Source organism: Setaria viridis, chromosome 3 (genome assembly GCF_005286985.2).
Source record: "Setaria viridis chromosome 3, Setaria_viridis_v4.0, whole genome shotgun sequence".
Lineage (NCBI taxonomy): Eukaryota > Viridiplantae > Streptophyta > Magnoliopsida > Poales > Poaceae > Setaria > Setaria viridis.
In genome coordinates, this window is record NC_048265.2 from 15,257,919 (window position 1) to 15,273,774 (window position 15,856).

Genomic DNA, 15,856 nt, shown 5'->3' on the forward strand with positions numbered 1-15,856 from the left:
GATTATGTAATATCGACCATGTAATATTTGAACACTCTCTCTTCTCTTCTCCTTAAATGATATGGCAGCGCTCCTGCAGCGTTAAGTTCAAAAAAAAAACAAAGAAAGAAAGAAACTTCAAAGAGCACATGCTAATAAATCATACCTATCAACCTACCACATGGTCGATTTTACACCTGGCAACTGGCATACCAGTATACCACATACCAGGGTGAGTGTGAAGTGCCAGGGAATGAGCAAAAAATGGCTCCAGAAATGTTAAATGTACTGTATACCCTTTTTCCAGCCTAACTAGCCGACAACAGTATTAACCGCGCTGATATACCATGAACAACCTTTTTTTTTGGCCCCATATCAAGTTGCAGCAACACTCGAACACACGCATCGCATGGTCCACAATTTCTTAAGCGCAATGGGACCGACCAATAATCTAAGAGAAGCAGCAGCTTTACATCCCTAAATACTGCAAACGAGCTAAGCTCACTAGTCAGAATCCTAAAATACTTTCTCGCCGCACTTTCCCCCTCTCCTCAACATCATGTATCTACCTCTATCCAAAAACCAATGAAAAAGGAAGGAGAAATGAGAAAAAGCCTAGTAAATAGATCTCAAACCAGATCATCCTCTGGGGTACCCTGCGGGCTCCTCACCATCTCAAGCATACTGACCACCTCAGACATGTCCGGCCGCTGGGAAGGCACCTGCGACGTGCAAACCAGCCCCAGCTTGATGATCAGCGTGGCCTCATCCATCGAGAACTCACCTGACAGCCGCGGATCCATGCAGTCCTCCAGCCTGTCTTCTTCAACTGCACCTCTGACCAGATCGGAAAGCACAATGATGTCGTCTTCCAGGTATTCGACGGGCCTCCTGCCTGTCAAAATCTCAAGGATCAGCACTCCAAAGCTGTACACATCACACTTCTCTGTGACATTGGCAGTTCTGCAGGTGAACTCCGGGGCCATGTACCCCAGCGCGCTCTGGATCTTGCTGCTCAGCACGTAGCGGTCCAGCATCGGCAGCAGGTTCACAAGACCGTAGTCTCCAACCCTCGGCTCACCATTTGTGTCTAGGAGGACATTACTGGACTTCAGGTTGAAGTGGATTATACCATGGCGGTGCAAGTAAACAAGTGCGCGGGCCACACCGATGATTATGTCAAACCTCTCCATCCATGAAAGCGAGCTCTCTTCTGAGCACTCGTGCAGGTGCTGATGCAAGCTCCCAGCAGGCATGAATTCATATATAAGGAGTTGCAGTGATGAAGTCCAGTAGAAGCCTCTGAGGGTAACAATGTTATGGTGTCGCACCTTGCCTAGAAGCTTGACATGCTGCTTAAAGTCATCCTCTGACTTGACCAAACTTGAAACTGTTAGCTTCTTAATGGCCACTGGTTGGCCATCTCTGAGCACTGCCTTGTAAACAGTACCAAAGCCTCCACGTCCAAGTTCACAATCCTTATTCAGCAATGCATGCCCATCTGTGCTGAAATCCGAGCTGCCTCTGCCGAACATGACAAGCTTGCCAGACTTGGTCTCATTTTCTGGAGATTCGGCTGATTGGCTATGGTAATCATCTGACAATGCAGTGGGAAGCGCAGAGCGAGGTGCTGTTGCACGAGCACGGCGATTGAGCACTGTGATGGTGACCACACCGATGACAATGACTGCTCCGCCCACAATCGCAATGAGTGTGGAAATGCTCAATATCATCTTCTTCTGGTGCTGGTTATTTGGGTAACTTGGGGCAACATCTGACAAGGGGTCTGATGAGGAGTTAGGGTTGAAAACAATTGGCTTTGGCATGATGCCGTTGCAGGAACTGTTCTTTTGTGTGCTGCAAAGGCCGGCATTGTCGGAGATGAAAGAATAAGGGATGCTGTCAAAAAAACGGCTGATGGGGAGGCTCCCCGATAGCAAATTGTGAGAGACATTGAAGAGACGGAGGCTGGCAAGGTCAGAGAGTTCTGTCGGCAGGGTCCCATTCAGCATGTTCTCCGAGAGATCAACCGTTTGAAGACTGGTCAGGTTACCCATGGACATAGGAATTGGCCCTGTAAGTTTGTTGTGTGATAGATCCCTGGAAAGCAAAAACAAAGAATTACATTCACATTGCCTGAATTAGTGGCTAGTAATTGGCAGAAGCTGTGCTGTATGCTTTGCCTTGTTTATTGAAATACCCCCTCCATTTTTAAATATATGACGTTTAGGACAAGCTAATTACTCCATTTTTGAACTAATTAGCTTGTACTAGTCGTTATGTATTTAAAACAAAGGGAGTACAATTCTATAGTCAACAACAAAATTCGTCAGGCATTTGACTCTTATTTAGTGTATCCAAGAGAAACATGCAAGACAGTGAGATACAAGCAAAGCAGCAAGACAAAGATGTCACCCATGTTTTCAGTTTAGTACTTCCAGACAGCAAGTAAGACATATCTATCGCTTTCTAAATGATATCTACAACCTAGGAAGCAGAGAATCAGCAAAAACTAACACTAGAATAAACAAAAGGAAGCTAGTGGTCATCTAGTCAAGCACTAAACTCTAAACATGTATGCACTAGTACTAGCAACAGGGTAATGTCGACGAAAAAGATCTACTTACAAAGTAATCAGGGAATTGCATGTGCCAATCTGCACCGGAATGCCTCCAGTAAGTGAATTCCTCCCCATCAGCAGCTCCCGGAGCGCAACCGCACCTCCAATCTCCAGTGGTACAACCCCGTCCAACTTGTTTGCACTCACATCCAACACCTCAAGCAGCAGCATCCGTCCAATGCTTGCAGGAAGTTGCCCCGACAAGGAATTCAAGGACAAGTTCAGGTGCTGCAATCTTGCAAGGGTGGCAATCTCAGGCGGGATCGCACCGGTGAACGCATTGCTCGACAGGTCCAGTCCTTCCAGGGCCGCGGCAGCATCACTGGGAACCTTGACCCACCCTGATAGTGCATTGCCGGCGAGGGAGGCGCGCTGCAGTGCCAGCCCGAACACCCACCACGGGAGCTCCCCGGTGAGCTTGTTCCGGCTGAGGTCAACCTCGATTAGGTTCCTGCAGGCCGAAATGGCGTCGGGGATGTCGCCGACGAAATGGTTGCCAGACAAATCCAGCCTCTCCAGCGCCGCCATCTCCCCAATCCACGCCGGGAGCTCCCCTGATAGGGCATTGCCACCGGCGCCGAGAGAACTTAGCCCGGATAGCCCACGCAGCGACTCCGGCAGCCCGCCGGTGAGCGAGTTGTGCCCGAAGTCAAGCAACTTAAGCAGCCCTGCCTCGCCGACGTCCGCCGGTATCTCCCCTTCGAGGAGATTGCGGCTGAGGTCCACCACACGCAGCGAACTGCTCCGCGGGAACCCACCGGGCACGCTACCGGAGAGGAGGTTCCCGGAGAAGTCCACCGACCTAAGCGACGGCAGCGACCAGATGCCGTCGGGGACGGGGCCGGTGAGTTGGTTGCGGGAGAGGTTGAGCGACACGAGGGACTCGCAGGACGCGAGCGAGGCGGGGATGCCGCTTGAGATCGCGTTGCCGGAGAGGTCGAGCGCCCGGAGGCGCGGGGGCAGCGCGTCGGGGAGCGCGCCGGAGAGGCGGTTCCCCGGGAGCGCGAGCGAGACGAGCGCATCGAGGCGGAGCAGCGCGGACCGGGGGAGGCGGCCCGCGAGCGACGCCGCGGGGAGCTCGAGCGCGGCGACGCGGCCCGTGCGCGGGTCGCAGGAGACCCCCGGCCAGGAGCAGGCGCGGTCGGCGTCCTCGGACCAGGGCGCGAGGCGGCCCGCCGGGTCGGAGAGGCCCGACTTGAGGACGACCAGCGCGAGCACGTCGTCGCTCACGGTGGCGGCGGCGGCCGCCCCGGCCGCCGCGGCGAGGAGGAGCAGGGCGGAGAGGAGGAGGAGGCGGGGGGCGACCGCCATTGCCGCGGCGGAGGCGGGGGAGGAGGAGGAGGAGGTGGGCGGCGGGATCATGGGAGGCGTTCGTCCATCGATTGGACTGGAGCGGCGGTTCGCGGCGCAGATGACTGTTGTCTGCTGTCCTTGCTGCCGGGTTGCTGGTTTCGTGGGGGAGAGTGGGAAACCGCTTTGCCATTAATGCTCCCCTGGCCAGTGGGGGCCACCGTTTCGCTCGTGGTTGTTTCACAGCTCACACAAGCGAAAGATACGGGATCATTTGCTTTCAAAAAAAAAAGATACGAGATTATTTTTCAAGACAACTATACAAGATTTTACCATTTCAAAATGAAATCTATTGGGGTGACGGCAGCCTATCTTCTGCCGAGCATGTGTCCCGTTTGTTTCCACTGGTGTTGATTGCTGAGGTTTTTCATGTGCATTCGTTTAGTTCTTAAATTAAGGAGCAAATTTGTTTAGGTCACTTCTTTTGATCGAGGGGTTGGAAATTTGTAGAGATTGGGAGGGGTCGCCATTGTTTCCTGAGTAGGAAGAAAGGATTGAAATTATAATAGGTGCTTGTCGTAGCTGCAGTTCACGTTGCACTTCTACGATGCATTATGTTGTGTTATTATTAATGTCAGGTTTGCTGGTTTTGAAAAATGGTTCGTAGTTTCTAATCTCGCAAGAGGTTTCACATTTTAAGCACTAGAAACCTTTGATTTTTTTTATTTATCTATAAGATTTCAGCATTTTGAAATCAAAAATATTGATATGACGTAAATTTATCTACAAACAGCACAACTCATGTTGCTAGGAAGACGAGGTGAGGGGTCGATGTTTCAAAAATGAAACCTATTCTCGCACAATATTTTCATTTTAATATAAGAAAGCACGAATATGCATTATCTTTTTAATTATGCAAAAGATTTTAGCATTTTAAAACCAACAGACTGGCATGGCGTAAGTCTATGTACAACTAACTAGCATGGTATAAGTATATCTACAACCACTGGCATGATATAATTCTATATACATCCAAGGATAACTTACGTGATGACAGGAGGTTGCTATCAGGTTTGCTGGTTTTGTGAAGGGAGTGGGAAATCTCACAATTAATGCTCCTCTAAGTAACGGACGGTGGTCCTTCATCTCACCTTATCTTTCACGTTTTAGGTAAGCACAAATTCATGATTCTTTTTAAATCATGCATGACATTTAATCCTTCTGAAATCAAATTGACTAGCGTGACATAGTCTATTTGCAACCAAGCATGACTCATGTGAATAGGAGGAGGCAAGAGAGGATGGTTGCCACCACTAGGTTTGTTGGTTTCACATTATTGTTCCCCTTTAGCAATTAGCAGTGGTCTCTAATCCTACCCCAATTTTCAATTTTAACTATTTTAAGCAAGCACTCATATATGATATTTTTTAATTATGCATGAGATTTTAGCAATTTGAAACCAATTGACTCGCATAACATAACTACATAAGTCTATCTACAATCGAGCATGAGTCACATGACTAGGAGTAGGAGGGGGTTATTGTTGTCACTCTACTAGTTTTACGAAGAGAGCGGAAAACCTCTTGCGATGGATGTTCCCGTAAACAATGGGTAGTAGTCCCTAATCTTGTGACAAGGTTTCACATTTTAAATATGCACGGATATATGGTTCTTTTTTAATAATGAAAAAAGATTATTATTTTAAAATTGAATCAACTAGTATAATATAAGTTTATCTACAATTTAATAGAAGGAGGAGGAGACAGCAGAGGATCGATGCCACCGTCTGGATTTGCTAGTTTCATGAGGGGAGTGAAAAAAAAAACGCTTGCAATTAATGCTCCCCGATTGGTGGTTGTCCCTTCTATTTCTGTGAGTGTTACAAGAATTTTACAAGGGAATGTCGAACAAACTTAACATAAACTTTCGGCTCACAGTTTAAGCAAGCACAAATACATAATTCTTTCAATTATGCATAATATTTTTGTATTTTAAAATCAAATTGACTGGAGAACAGAATTACAATTTACAAAGACTTTGGAGTAGGCGGGAGAGCGGGTTTCACGAGTGGAGTGGAAAACCGACTCCATGCACTGGGTAACGGGTCCAATCTTACCCAAGGTGATTTCACATTCTTAACACGCAGAGATATATCGTTCATTTTTGTAAGATAAGCATAAGATTTCAGCAAATTAAAATCAAATCGACTGACTAGTATTACGTAAGTTTATCTACTACCAAAGTACCAAGCAAATGCCGTGTGCCCATGTCCGTTTCCGTCGGTGTTGATTCATGAGGTTTTTCGTAGGCACACGTTTAATTTAATTATTATGGAACACATTCCTTTTCTTTGGTTGAGTTAGAAATTCGTAGATTCGAGACTTCAGCTTTAGCATTGCCAAACATAATCAACCACTGTCCCACTCGTTAGGCCGGGTTTTGAACGTGGGAATCATGTGATAATTTGACAGTTTATTGATGTCGAATTTTTTAATTCCAAAGAGGCTTCGGCAGCCAAGCTTGTCCTTGAGCCTGTTCCCTTCAGCTTATAAGCCGGCTGAAAAGTCGAAACGGCTGATTTATTGTGAGAGAAAAACACTGTTTGGTGGCTGATAAGCCGGCTGAATAAGCTGAAGCGAACAGGCCCAGCTGTTGATCGTGCGAGTCCTTTGCGCTTGTATGCTAGTCGCTGCAACTTGCTAGTACTATTTGGACGAGGCAGGAGCACGCAGTAGCGGCAGTAGGCAGTAGAGTTGTTGAGCAGTACCCGGCACAACTTTCAAAATGCAGAGACCAGAAGTGCCGCCGGATGAACTGAGCTGGAGATTCCGGACGACGACCGTATGAATGCATCGAAGTTCCGAAAGAAAGGATGTGCTGCCGGGTGTCAAGCAATTCGAATTTGTGACGTTTTCCTTGTCGCCAGTGGTAAAACAACACGAACAAGCTACAAGATTCTTTTGCCCATTACTCGCCACAGCAGTGATCGGCACCAAACGGCAGCCAAGCAAACAGCAGGGGCTTAAACAAGCGGCAGCTGCTCAACCACCACGAGAAAAGCTGGAGAGGAAGGGATGGTGGTGGGGTAGGGAAGGAAAAGAGCCGTCCATCCATGCCAGCTCTAGTGATGTCCTCTCCCCGGCCTGCCACCCGGACCCCGGAGCTTCATTGACAGTTTGACAGTAAACCTGCTGTATCCCACGATGCAAGTCCAGTTGGTCCTTCACTCCTGCTGCAAAAGTTGCCATCTGAGCTGGACATCTGGTCTCCACCCCAGCATTTGTAACTTGATTCAGGGTGTTCGATCTGGAGGTAAAGTTTAGTCTGCATCAAGTTGAATATTCGGAGACTAATTAGGAGGACTAAATATGAGTTAATTATAAAACTAATTACACAGATGGAGGCTAAACGGCGAGACGAATCTATTAAGCCTAAGTAATCCATCATTAGCAAATGGTTATTGTAGCAGCACATTGTCAAATCATGAACTAATTAGACTTAATAGATTCGTCTCGCCGTTTAGCCTCCATCTGTGCAATGGGTTTTGTAAATAGTCTATGTTTAATACTCCTAATTAGTATTAAACATTCGATGTGACAGGGACTAAAGTTTAGCCTGACGATCCAAACACTCCCTTAATTTTTTGTCGGCAAATCTTTGTCCAAAAATTGAATAATAGACCTCGATGAATCAAAATTTATGAGGATTCAACATCAAGGTCGATCTTTTACATATCAATCACTAGTTCAATGATTTCTGACTAACATATAGTAGCTACGGATATGATATCCCTAATAAAATGAAAAAACTGCCCAACAAAATTTTAGCAGATACAGCAGCAAGCCAGCAACTCACAAGGGATCCAAGGCGAAGTGCTGTCACCTTTTAGCAGATCAACTGCAACTTTGATCAGTACTTAAGTGGTCAAGTAGAAGCAGCCAGGAAGAACATAATACCAGAAGGCTCAGTATAACAACTTTATGCCTGTCCCAGAAAAACCTAACCACAAACTTACACATGAATTGTTGCGCACCAAATCTGAAGCCAGGCCGGTAGACCCTGAACTAGGCCGGAGCATAATTGTATCAATGATTGGCGCAATCAGCCACTCTGGACTTCGATACAAGAACATGCTAGGGGCAGCTCATTAGAGCATAATGGACTGCAGCAGTTCATGGTAGTGGCTCAAAACTCGAATACAATATTTGTGGGGGAAGTTATGTCCAAATGAAATGGATATAGACATCAGCAGCACAAATGCAGACATTGATCAACCAATCAGAACCATTGTTACAAAAAGATTGCGAGATGTGCACACAAAGCAAATGGAATTCAGGAAAAAAAAACACCCACCAAACCCTGTCTCTTGCACAGATCTTATCCATATTGTGTCAATATAACATGAAATGGAAAAGGCAAAGAGCCAAAGATGCAAGAGTATGGCAGCAGGCATAATGCAAAAGGTAAACGAACAGACAGACAAAGTGCAAAGGAATGCATGTGACCAGTGGAACTGTAGGAAGGTCCAAAGGCTACCCACTAGCCCCTGCTCCTGCACAAGTCTAAAGCGACAGTACAATATGCATAGGCACCACCACAATTCAGACACGAGCTGTATCGAACATGTGTGAAGCACATTATGCATATCTGATATGGCAGCTCAGCAGGGTCTGCTTCCAATCAGTCCAAGGGTGCTGCGTGAATGGTTATGGAACTCAGAAATGTGTGCAAAAAAGAATGATTACCTCCACCAACAAATAAAAATGTGTATTTTGGTTATATTCTAAGAAACTGTGCTGTAGTGTTACAACAGGGGGGTGGGGGGGGGGGGGGGGGGGGGGGGGAGTCAGATTTGCACCGCTAACAGCTCGTGTATCAGCACAGAGACAAAAGGTAATGGTGGAATACTATTGTACAAACCGTATGAAGAGAGGCAATCCTCTTCACTCTTCCAGGATATGGGTCACTTTGTCAAGCATGAGTCCATTCAGTTCCAGGTTTAGTTGGATCTTTCTTTCCTGCAAGTTGTTCAGATGGAAGTATATTCTCTCACTTCACAAGTAAATTCAACATTCTGTTCAAGGAGCTTAGTCATCCCAATCAACATCCCAACCATCTTTGCTATTGGTCTGTGTTCTCAAAGACAGGCCATTTGCTGCAACGCTACTAGTAGGTTTTTTATCTGAAGGTCTTGCAGGTGCTTCTTCGTCATCCCAGTCATCATCCCAGCCGTCTTCCCATCCATCTGTGGTGCTTGTGGTGCTGTCCACCACTGAAGAGTTCGGTGCTTGAGCTCCCATCTCAAGCTGCTGGTACGGGACTGCATCGTTGCCTCTTCTCCTTGCAAACTTACAGCAGGCACACATAATGCCCACCAAAACAACAGTGAAGATGAAAAAAGAGGCTCCATATATTGGGTTCAAACGGGTAGCATAGGCTGCGAACATTTGAATCTGCTGTTGCCAATTAGAAACTGATTGACTCTCTACCGACTGCCCGAGGTGTATGAAGCAGTCCCCATGTCCATCAGTTAAAGTAATATTCACACTGACATTTGGTATGTTTATCTGGTGACATAAATTGGACCCAGAAAATTAGCGGATAAGAAAATCAAAATGACAGCACATATGTTAAAATTTCAATGAAAAAACTTGGAATAGAAACATAAAAAGACCTTATATTAAGACAAGCATGCATTTAATCCTTATCTTCTTAAATATGATAATCATGCAGCTGCATTAAATACGTACAGAATGAAGAGTCAGCTCCATTCTCAAAGGCCTAGCAGTTTGGGAGGTCACATATAGCTTGTCAGTCTCAAACAGAATGCAAGATATCTACCCAGTCTAACTCGAAAGCACATACCCTGCTACTACAGGCCCCCGCATGAACACATGGGGTGAGAATGGAGAACTATGTTACACCCTAAAGCAAAACCAACTTTGAAACACATGCCTCACCACATTTGACCCAGAAATGAGTTTGCAGGTGCTTGAGTTTGATTGGTTACTCAGGTAACTCTTACAATCTACTTGACAAGAATATATAATACCTGTGTATTCAAGGAAACCTGGTGCAAATATTATAACAGACTAAATTGCATACCTGTCGAAAGGCACCCTTGGCAAGATGTAGAGGCGTCTTATCAATATCTATATTTGATGGCTCTTTGATATTAACAATAATATCATTCTTCCCTTCATTGTGGACAATAATCAATGACCCAACTGAAGCTGCAAGAATAAACAAAAGGCCCATCATTCATGACAGTGTAGCTCATGCGTATGTTACATAATAGATACTATGATTTCCCTGTCTGTTGATATATCTCTCAAGGCAACAGAAACAAAAGTCAATTTTGTATCAAACGACCTCTTTATCATCCCTCAGAAAATCCCAGCTTACATACCAATGGTTGCTTTCAGCATCTTTTCAGCATCTGTTTAAACTTTTAAGAGTTACTGGTTTCAGGGAACAAAAACTCCCAGATCTATACATAAATTTGAATACAGTTGTTAACAATTTACTGTTGCCTGATATGTTGATAAGGGCATAGCAAAAAAAAGGTGCATCCCTAGTGTCATTTTCCCTTACATTTTCTTGTCAGCCTAATATGACCTGTGCCCTGGTCTTCTAGAAAAATAAGACCAGTATATGAAAAATAAGATCTCTAGTAGGATGATGCACTTAGACGGTAAACCAAAGTATGGTGTGAAACTTGAGAAAGGCACTTTAACTTCATCAAATGATTGGTTGGAGCATATTAAATTGGAAAACCTTTGAAATTTCTACAGCTTAAACTAAGTTATTTCCAGATGTGTAAACTATCTTATGACCTCTCCTGTTTTCTTGATTTAAGACAACATGACTAGTTTTAGCTACAAAGGTAAGGTTAGGCATTTCACACAAAAGATTAACACGATCATATCTGCGACTAGAATATCAGGGTAAATACATCACTAACATGGCAATCTGAATATCTGATAGCACATGAAAATTCAGAAAGCAGTGACCTAATGGATTACACTACTGAATTTCCAATAGATTCAAGGCATTACCATGATCAGAAGCCTGAAGGCAAGCAGAAAATTCCTTTGCCGAGCACTTATGTGATGTGTCACACTTCTCCATGTCTGCCTTCATTTTATCCATGTCCTCCTCCTTCCCTTGACTTCCTGTGTCCTCCTGGTCCGTCCCGCTCTTTGCCTCACCTCCACCATTCGGTCCCAGACCTCCTGGTGGACTGGCCTTCTGCGAATTAGTATCCTGTGCCGGTGGTGGCGGCGGTGGTGTTGTAGAGGCCTGCGCCTCACCCCCTTCCTTCCCCTTCTCTGACGACGGTACCTTGGTATCCTTCGGTGGTGACGGTGCCGGCGGCAGTGATTTCTGATGCCTGTGGCTCTCAGGTTTCTGCCCCGCAGCCGATGACTGCCCGGATTCCTTCGGGGAGTCGCCCTTTGGTGATCCGCCTGCAGCAACGGTGGGTGCAGGAGCGACCTGGAGAGATCCAAACAACCTCTGAATACGAATTCTATTCAAAAAGATATTGACGAGGACGCCAATCTAGCACGCTAACTTAGATTGCATGGTAAGGTTTTTCACCTGGCCGGAGCTGTGCTTCTCGCCTTCTAGAACCCTCCTAACCGAACCCGAAGCAGGGCAGGGGAGCAGTGCCGAGGCGAGGAGGAGCACGACAAGCGCGGCGAGTCCGCGGGCGCCCATCGGCATGAGCCAAACAGGCAGCGAGGCGGGAGCGGAAGTCGTTACCGCGTCAGCCGATTCGTCGTCGACTCCGGCATGGAACGCGGCGCGCCGGTGGGTCGGCGAGAGATCTGAGATCCCGGGCAGGGCGGGGCGCGCCGCCGGGTCGGGAACTCGGGATCTGGCGGGGGATCCGAGCCTGACCGACGCGTTTTGTGCCGCCTCGGCTCGAGATTTTGTGGGTTTCTGTCGCTCCAGGCGAAGGAGGAGGATCTCGGGTGCGCGAAGAGGACGAGATGAAGATTTGGATTTCGGAGGTGGCTTTCGCGGCTGCCGGCTTCGCTCGCTGGGCGCAAGTGTTGTTCCTCGCGGGCAGACTCGTGGCGTCCGTGGACCGCTTGGTGGCTTGGTCTCCGCTCGGTGAAAAATCCGTTCAAAGCACACAAGTTGCCTGGGTTTTGACCAAACTTTGTTGAATTTTGTCGTCCAATCTGGCCCACTGGATCTGGAATGTTAACGTGTTAAAAAGTCTGGGAGAAATATCGGTTTGTGCAGTGAAGACGTGAAGTTGCTGCTGCTATCAACTCTCGGAAACAAAAACGAAAAGCCTTTATCCATCCGCATGATCTGCGGAACAAAGTTTAGCTGGTGAATGAATGAATGGAGTACAGTGCTATAGTAGCAGGTAGTGCTATTTCAGGAATGAAAACGAGCTTCGCAAAAGCATCAGATTGCTTGCAGTTGCAGTCTGCAACTTTACATTTTACTTTGCAAAAGCTCATGGAATTTCCCCTGCCGGCGGGGAATGAGAGCGGCAGATCAGAATCTCGTAGGCTACTGTAATGGTGCAGCCTTAAGGTAAGGCGTTTGATCCCTTGCGTATCCGTCACTGAACGATACTGCAGCTAGCTGATGCCTGATGAGCGACCGAGATCACGACACCTCACCACACAAACCGTTAACCGAGCTGCCTTTTTCCGATCATGCAGGCCTGCATGACGGATTAGAGCCAAGCGTTTTCAGTTGATAATCCTGGCGACCCGTGCAAAACAAGCTCGCTCGCTCGGCGTTGCACCGATCCCTGCCGTCCTTCCCACGTCAAGCTCGCACGAACTTTCGTACAAAATACTGGCGTAGCCCCACGCTGGCCAGTGGCCACCTCAAGCGTGCCCTCTAAATACTACGCGCCAACGACAGCGCCTCCATCGCCGACGACCGTGGCATTAGCATCGGTGAAGCAGCAGCTAGCATTGCCTGCCACATGGAGGAGGGAAAACCAGGCGGCGGCGGCGGTGCCACCGTCGCCGAGGACGCCATGTCGCGGTTCAGCCTCGACGCGAGCGCGGGGGGCCGCCACAGCACGCTGCTCGACGAGTACGAGCGGCTGGCGTTCGAGGCGCAGCTCAACCGTGCCATCGTCCTGCGCCGGTGCTACTCCGAGCCCAGCCCCGTCCGGGTCGCGCATCAGCAGCAGAAGCCAGCTGGCGATGCGAACGCGCCGACACCGGCCGCGCCTCGTGAGGCGCCGCCTCCTGATCAGGAGGGGGAGGCGCGGCGGCGCGACGGGGGCGGGGGCAGGTTCTGGCGGCTCCACGAGGTGCTGGCCCGGTGGCTGGAGGCGTTGAGGCCGGTGTTCCGCTGGCTCAGGAGCGCGTGGGAGCGCCGGAGGAGGAAGGACGAGCCGGCAGACGCGCACGCGGCGCGGCGCCCGCCGCCGACGGTGCCGCGGGTGCAGCTGCTCGACTACCTTCGTTAGCTGCATTGCATCTTCGTTTGATATCTTTTTTGATGGTATGCATCCAGTGATTGATTACTAGTAGTAGTGTACATTAATTGAATCATGCTGAGAATTGGGAAAAAGATTTGATGTTGATTGACTCTCAAATGTCCTTCGGTAGCAGGGTACTGACGTACTATGCTGGGCCCAAGCTAGTCGAGGATCTGATTCGGGAGTCGTGACTGTCCAGCTGGCATGGCGTGTGATGATTGGGCTTAAGCATCTCTAGGATATCATACGTGACCGTCCGACGAACGATGCAGATTGCGTGAAATAATACATTTATTAGAGTATACAAGGTGTACAAATATATAGGCGGTCCTTGGAAGAGGTTTATAGAATCATAATCAGGGACAACCTGCCTATCCTAAGCTATTTGGGTACTCTTTGGTTCAGGTCTTGGGATGCTTCAACTTGAGAGGCTTCGAGCTGCTCACTCTCGAACGCGGCAATCAATTCATAAAGACCGTCGACTAGCGAGTTATCTATATCGCAATGCAAATGTATGGGTGTGTTCGGTTACTGGGTTGGACTGGGTCGGAACGGGTTCGACCCCCTTCATCCCACGTTTGGTTGAAAAACGATGTGGAACGGGTTCAACCCAGATGGGAATATTCCCACTTGATCCGGGTCGAGCGGATTCCTCCAAAATGGACGGACGGGGCGGACCCAGGTGAATGCCTTGCGGCTCCGTCTCGCGCTCGCCCGCGCGCCTTCCTTTATCGCCGCCGGTGTGCGGGGAGGAGCCGATGTCGCCGGGCGGGGAGGAGGCGGTGGTGACGGGGAGGAGCTGGCATCGCCAGGCGGGGGAGCAGGGCGGAGGCAGGGACGACACGCGGGTGGAGGCAGGGGCGTCGCCGGGCGGAGGCAGGGGCGGCGCGCGGAGGCCGGCTGGGAAGAGGGAGGGAGGGGCAGCGGCCGGCGGCCGACGCAGGAGGAGGGAGGGATGAGCGGCGCGCGGCCGACGCAGGAGAGGGAGGATGGCCGGCGCGGCGCGGGGAGCGGGGGCGGCGAAGGGGCGGCGCGGGGGTGGCCGGTCCGGGGAGGAGGCGGCACAGGGGAGGTGAGGCCGGCGACGCAGGGAGGCGCCGGTGGGGGTCGGTGCGCCGGTGGCCGGGGAGGAGAGAGGAGGAAGGAAGATGGAAGGGAGGGGAAAAGGAAGAAGAGGCTGACAGGTGGGCTCCACGGCTGACAGGTGGGGCCCACAACTAACGGTGTTAAAAGGACATCATCCCAACCCTCCCAACCTCCTCAACCAAACTAAAGACTGGGTTCAATCCATCCCTCTCCATCTTTTTCATCCAAACACGAGCTGGGTTCACTCCAACCCACAAAAGTGGGTTGGCTCCGACCCGACCCACGTCGTCCCAAGACCAAACGTAAACTATGAGTTAATCAAAAGATGATGACACATGCATAACCCCAAGTGTAAAGAGTGCAGCAACTCAATCATACATGGATTAAAATTCAAAGGAGAGCATCAAAACATATTGCTATCTACATGAGAAACGTGCTCACGGCTAAAACCATAGCAATACACACTAGAGGCTAACAAAAGGCATATGCACATAACCATAAAGATTTTGCTAGTGAACTTTTCAGAGATGAATTACTACTGATAAAGAGCATAAAGAATAATTTGTGGGCCTACAAAACCTAGTAGCAAGTATCTTTAATAAATAAACTAGCTTTCAACATGAATAAATGTTCAGGAAGCATCTATTAGTATATGAACATGACTGATTTACAGGAGCTTTCCCCTTATACAAGAAATCTACTGCAAAAAATTTAGCTTGATTGGGCTACTATAGAGTTTATTAAAAATCAACCATGGTTACACTGCAGTTATGAAAAGCATGATTTATAACTAGAGTTCTATCACCAGTTTAGTGCTACAAACTTTTGAGTATAGTTTTCAACACTATCATATACTACTATGAATTTATTAGGATTTTATGAGCATGAGAACTATTTATTCCAAAATAAGGAGATTAAGCAACATACATTTTAATAAGCAACAGAAACACATATTTCACACGAACAAGTAATTTTACTAGTTAGATATGAGCATTAGGAAGCCAACAAAATTTATTTCGTATTTTTATCATTTTCCATGATTTTATATCGATTTCCAAAGTTTCAGGCATTTCAACTAAAATTAAACCCGAAAAAGGAAAAATGCTTTTGCAAGAAAGCCCTCCGAAATAACTTTTCCCAATAGGTCTGCCCTTCCTTTTACGAACCAGCCCCAGACTCTTACACTTAAGCCCCTTAACAAACTCCCACCTCACACTTAAACCTAGAACTTTTACGCATAACCCCCTAGACTTCTACCCTCTTCTCACACAGCACCTCGCCTCCTTCTTCTACCTCGGTCACGCCCGCACGCCCGCGCAACGGCGGTGGCGGTGCGGCCAGGCCGGCGCAAGGTGGCGGCGTCCCACCTCGGAGACTACCCCTTTGCCTTCCCCAAGACCTGACGCATCTTC

The 15,856-nt window shown here is 48.2% G+C and overlaps 2 protein-coding genes across 3 annotated transcripts; both read right to left on the reverse strand.

The window, feature by feature from the left end:
* Window positions 1-233: 233 nt before the first annotated feature.
* Window positions 234-4,040, reverse strand: LOC117850414 (uncharacterized). The gene is made up of 2 exons (XM_034732242.1): window positions 2,607-4,040; window positions 234-2,079 (listed from the first exon to the last, which is right to left on the reverse strand). Exons 1-2 carry the CDS (start codon window positions 3,959-3,961, stop codon window positions 609-611), a joined length of 2,826 nt encoding a protein of 941 aa, XP_034588133.1. The 5' UTR covers window positions 3,962-4,040; the 3' UTR covers window positions 234-608.
* A 2,727-nt stretch (window positions 4,041-6,767) lies between these two features.
* Window positions 6,768-11,949, reverse strand: LOC117849864 (uncharacterized). Of its 2 annotated transcripts, XR_011897766.1 has the most exons (5): window positions 11,492-11,949; window positions 10,948-11,386; window positions 9,995-10,122; window positions 7,745-9,456; window positions 6,768-7,213 (listed from the first exon to the last, which is right to left on the reverse strand). XR_011897766.1 is itself a non-coding variant. In XM_034731579.2 (4 exons), the coding sequence occupies exons 1-4, from the start codon at window positions 11,615-11,617 to the stop codon at window positions 8,977-8,979; spliced, it is 1,173 nt and encodes a 390-aa protein (XP_034587470.1). In that variant the 5' UTR covers window positions 11,618-11,949; the 3' UTR covers window positions 6,768-8,976. The 2 variants fall into 2 exon arrangements, 1 of the variants encoding a protein (XP_034587470.1); XM_034731579.2 differs by having other exon boundaries at window positions 6,768-9,456.
* Between the last annotated feature and the right edge of the window lie 3,907 nt (window positions 11,950-15,856).

Excerpts from the sequence above, each read along its gene's own strand:
- LOC117850414 (XM_034732242.1), bottom strand. The coding sequence starts at position 3,961 with ATGATCCCGCCGCCCACCTCCTCCTCCTCCTCCCCCGCCTCCGCCGCG. Across the intron at positions 2,080-2,606 it reads TGCAATTCCCTGATTACTTT|GGATCTATCACACAACAAAC; the intron begins GTAAGTAGATCT and ends TTTGCTTTCCAG.
- LOC117849864 (XM_034731579.2), bottom strand. The coding sequence starts at position 11,617 with ATGCCGATGGGCGCCCGCGGACTCGCCGCGCTTGTCGTGCTCCTCCTC. Across the intron at positions 11,387-11,491 it reads AGAAGCACAGCTCCGGCCAG|GTCGCTCCTGCACCCACCGT; the intron begins GTGAAAAACCTT and ends GGATCTCTCCAG. Across the intron at positions 10,123-10,947 it reads CCTTCAGGCTTCTGATCATG|CTTCAGTTGGGTCATTGATT; the intron begins GTAATGCCTTGA and ends TTATTCTTGCAG.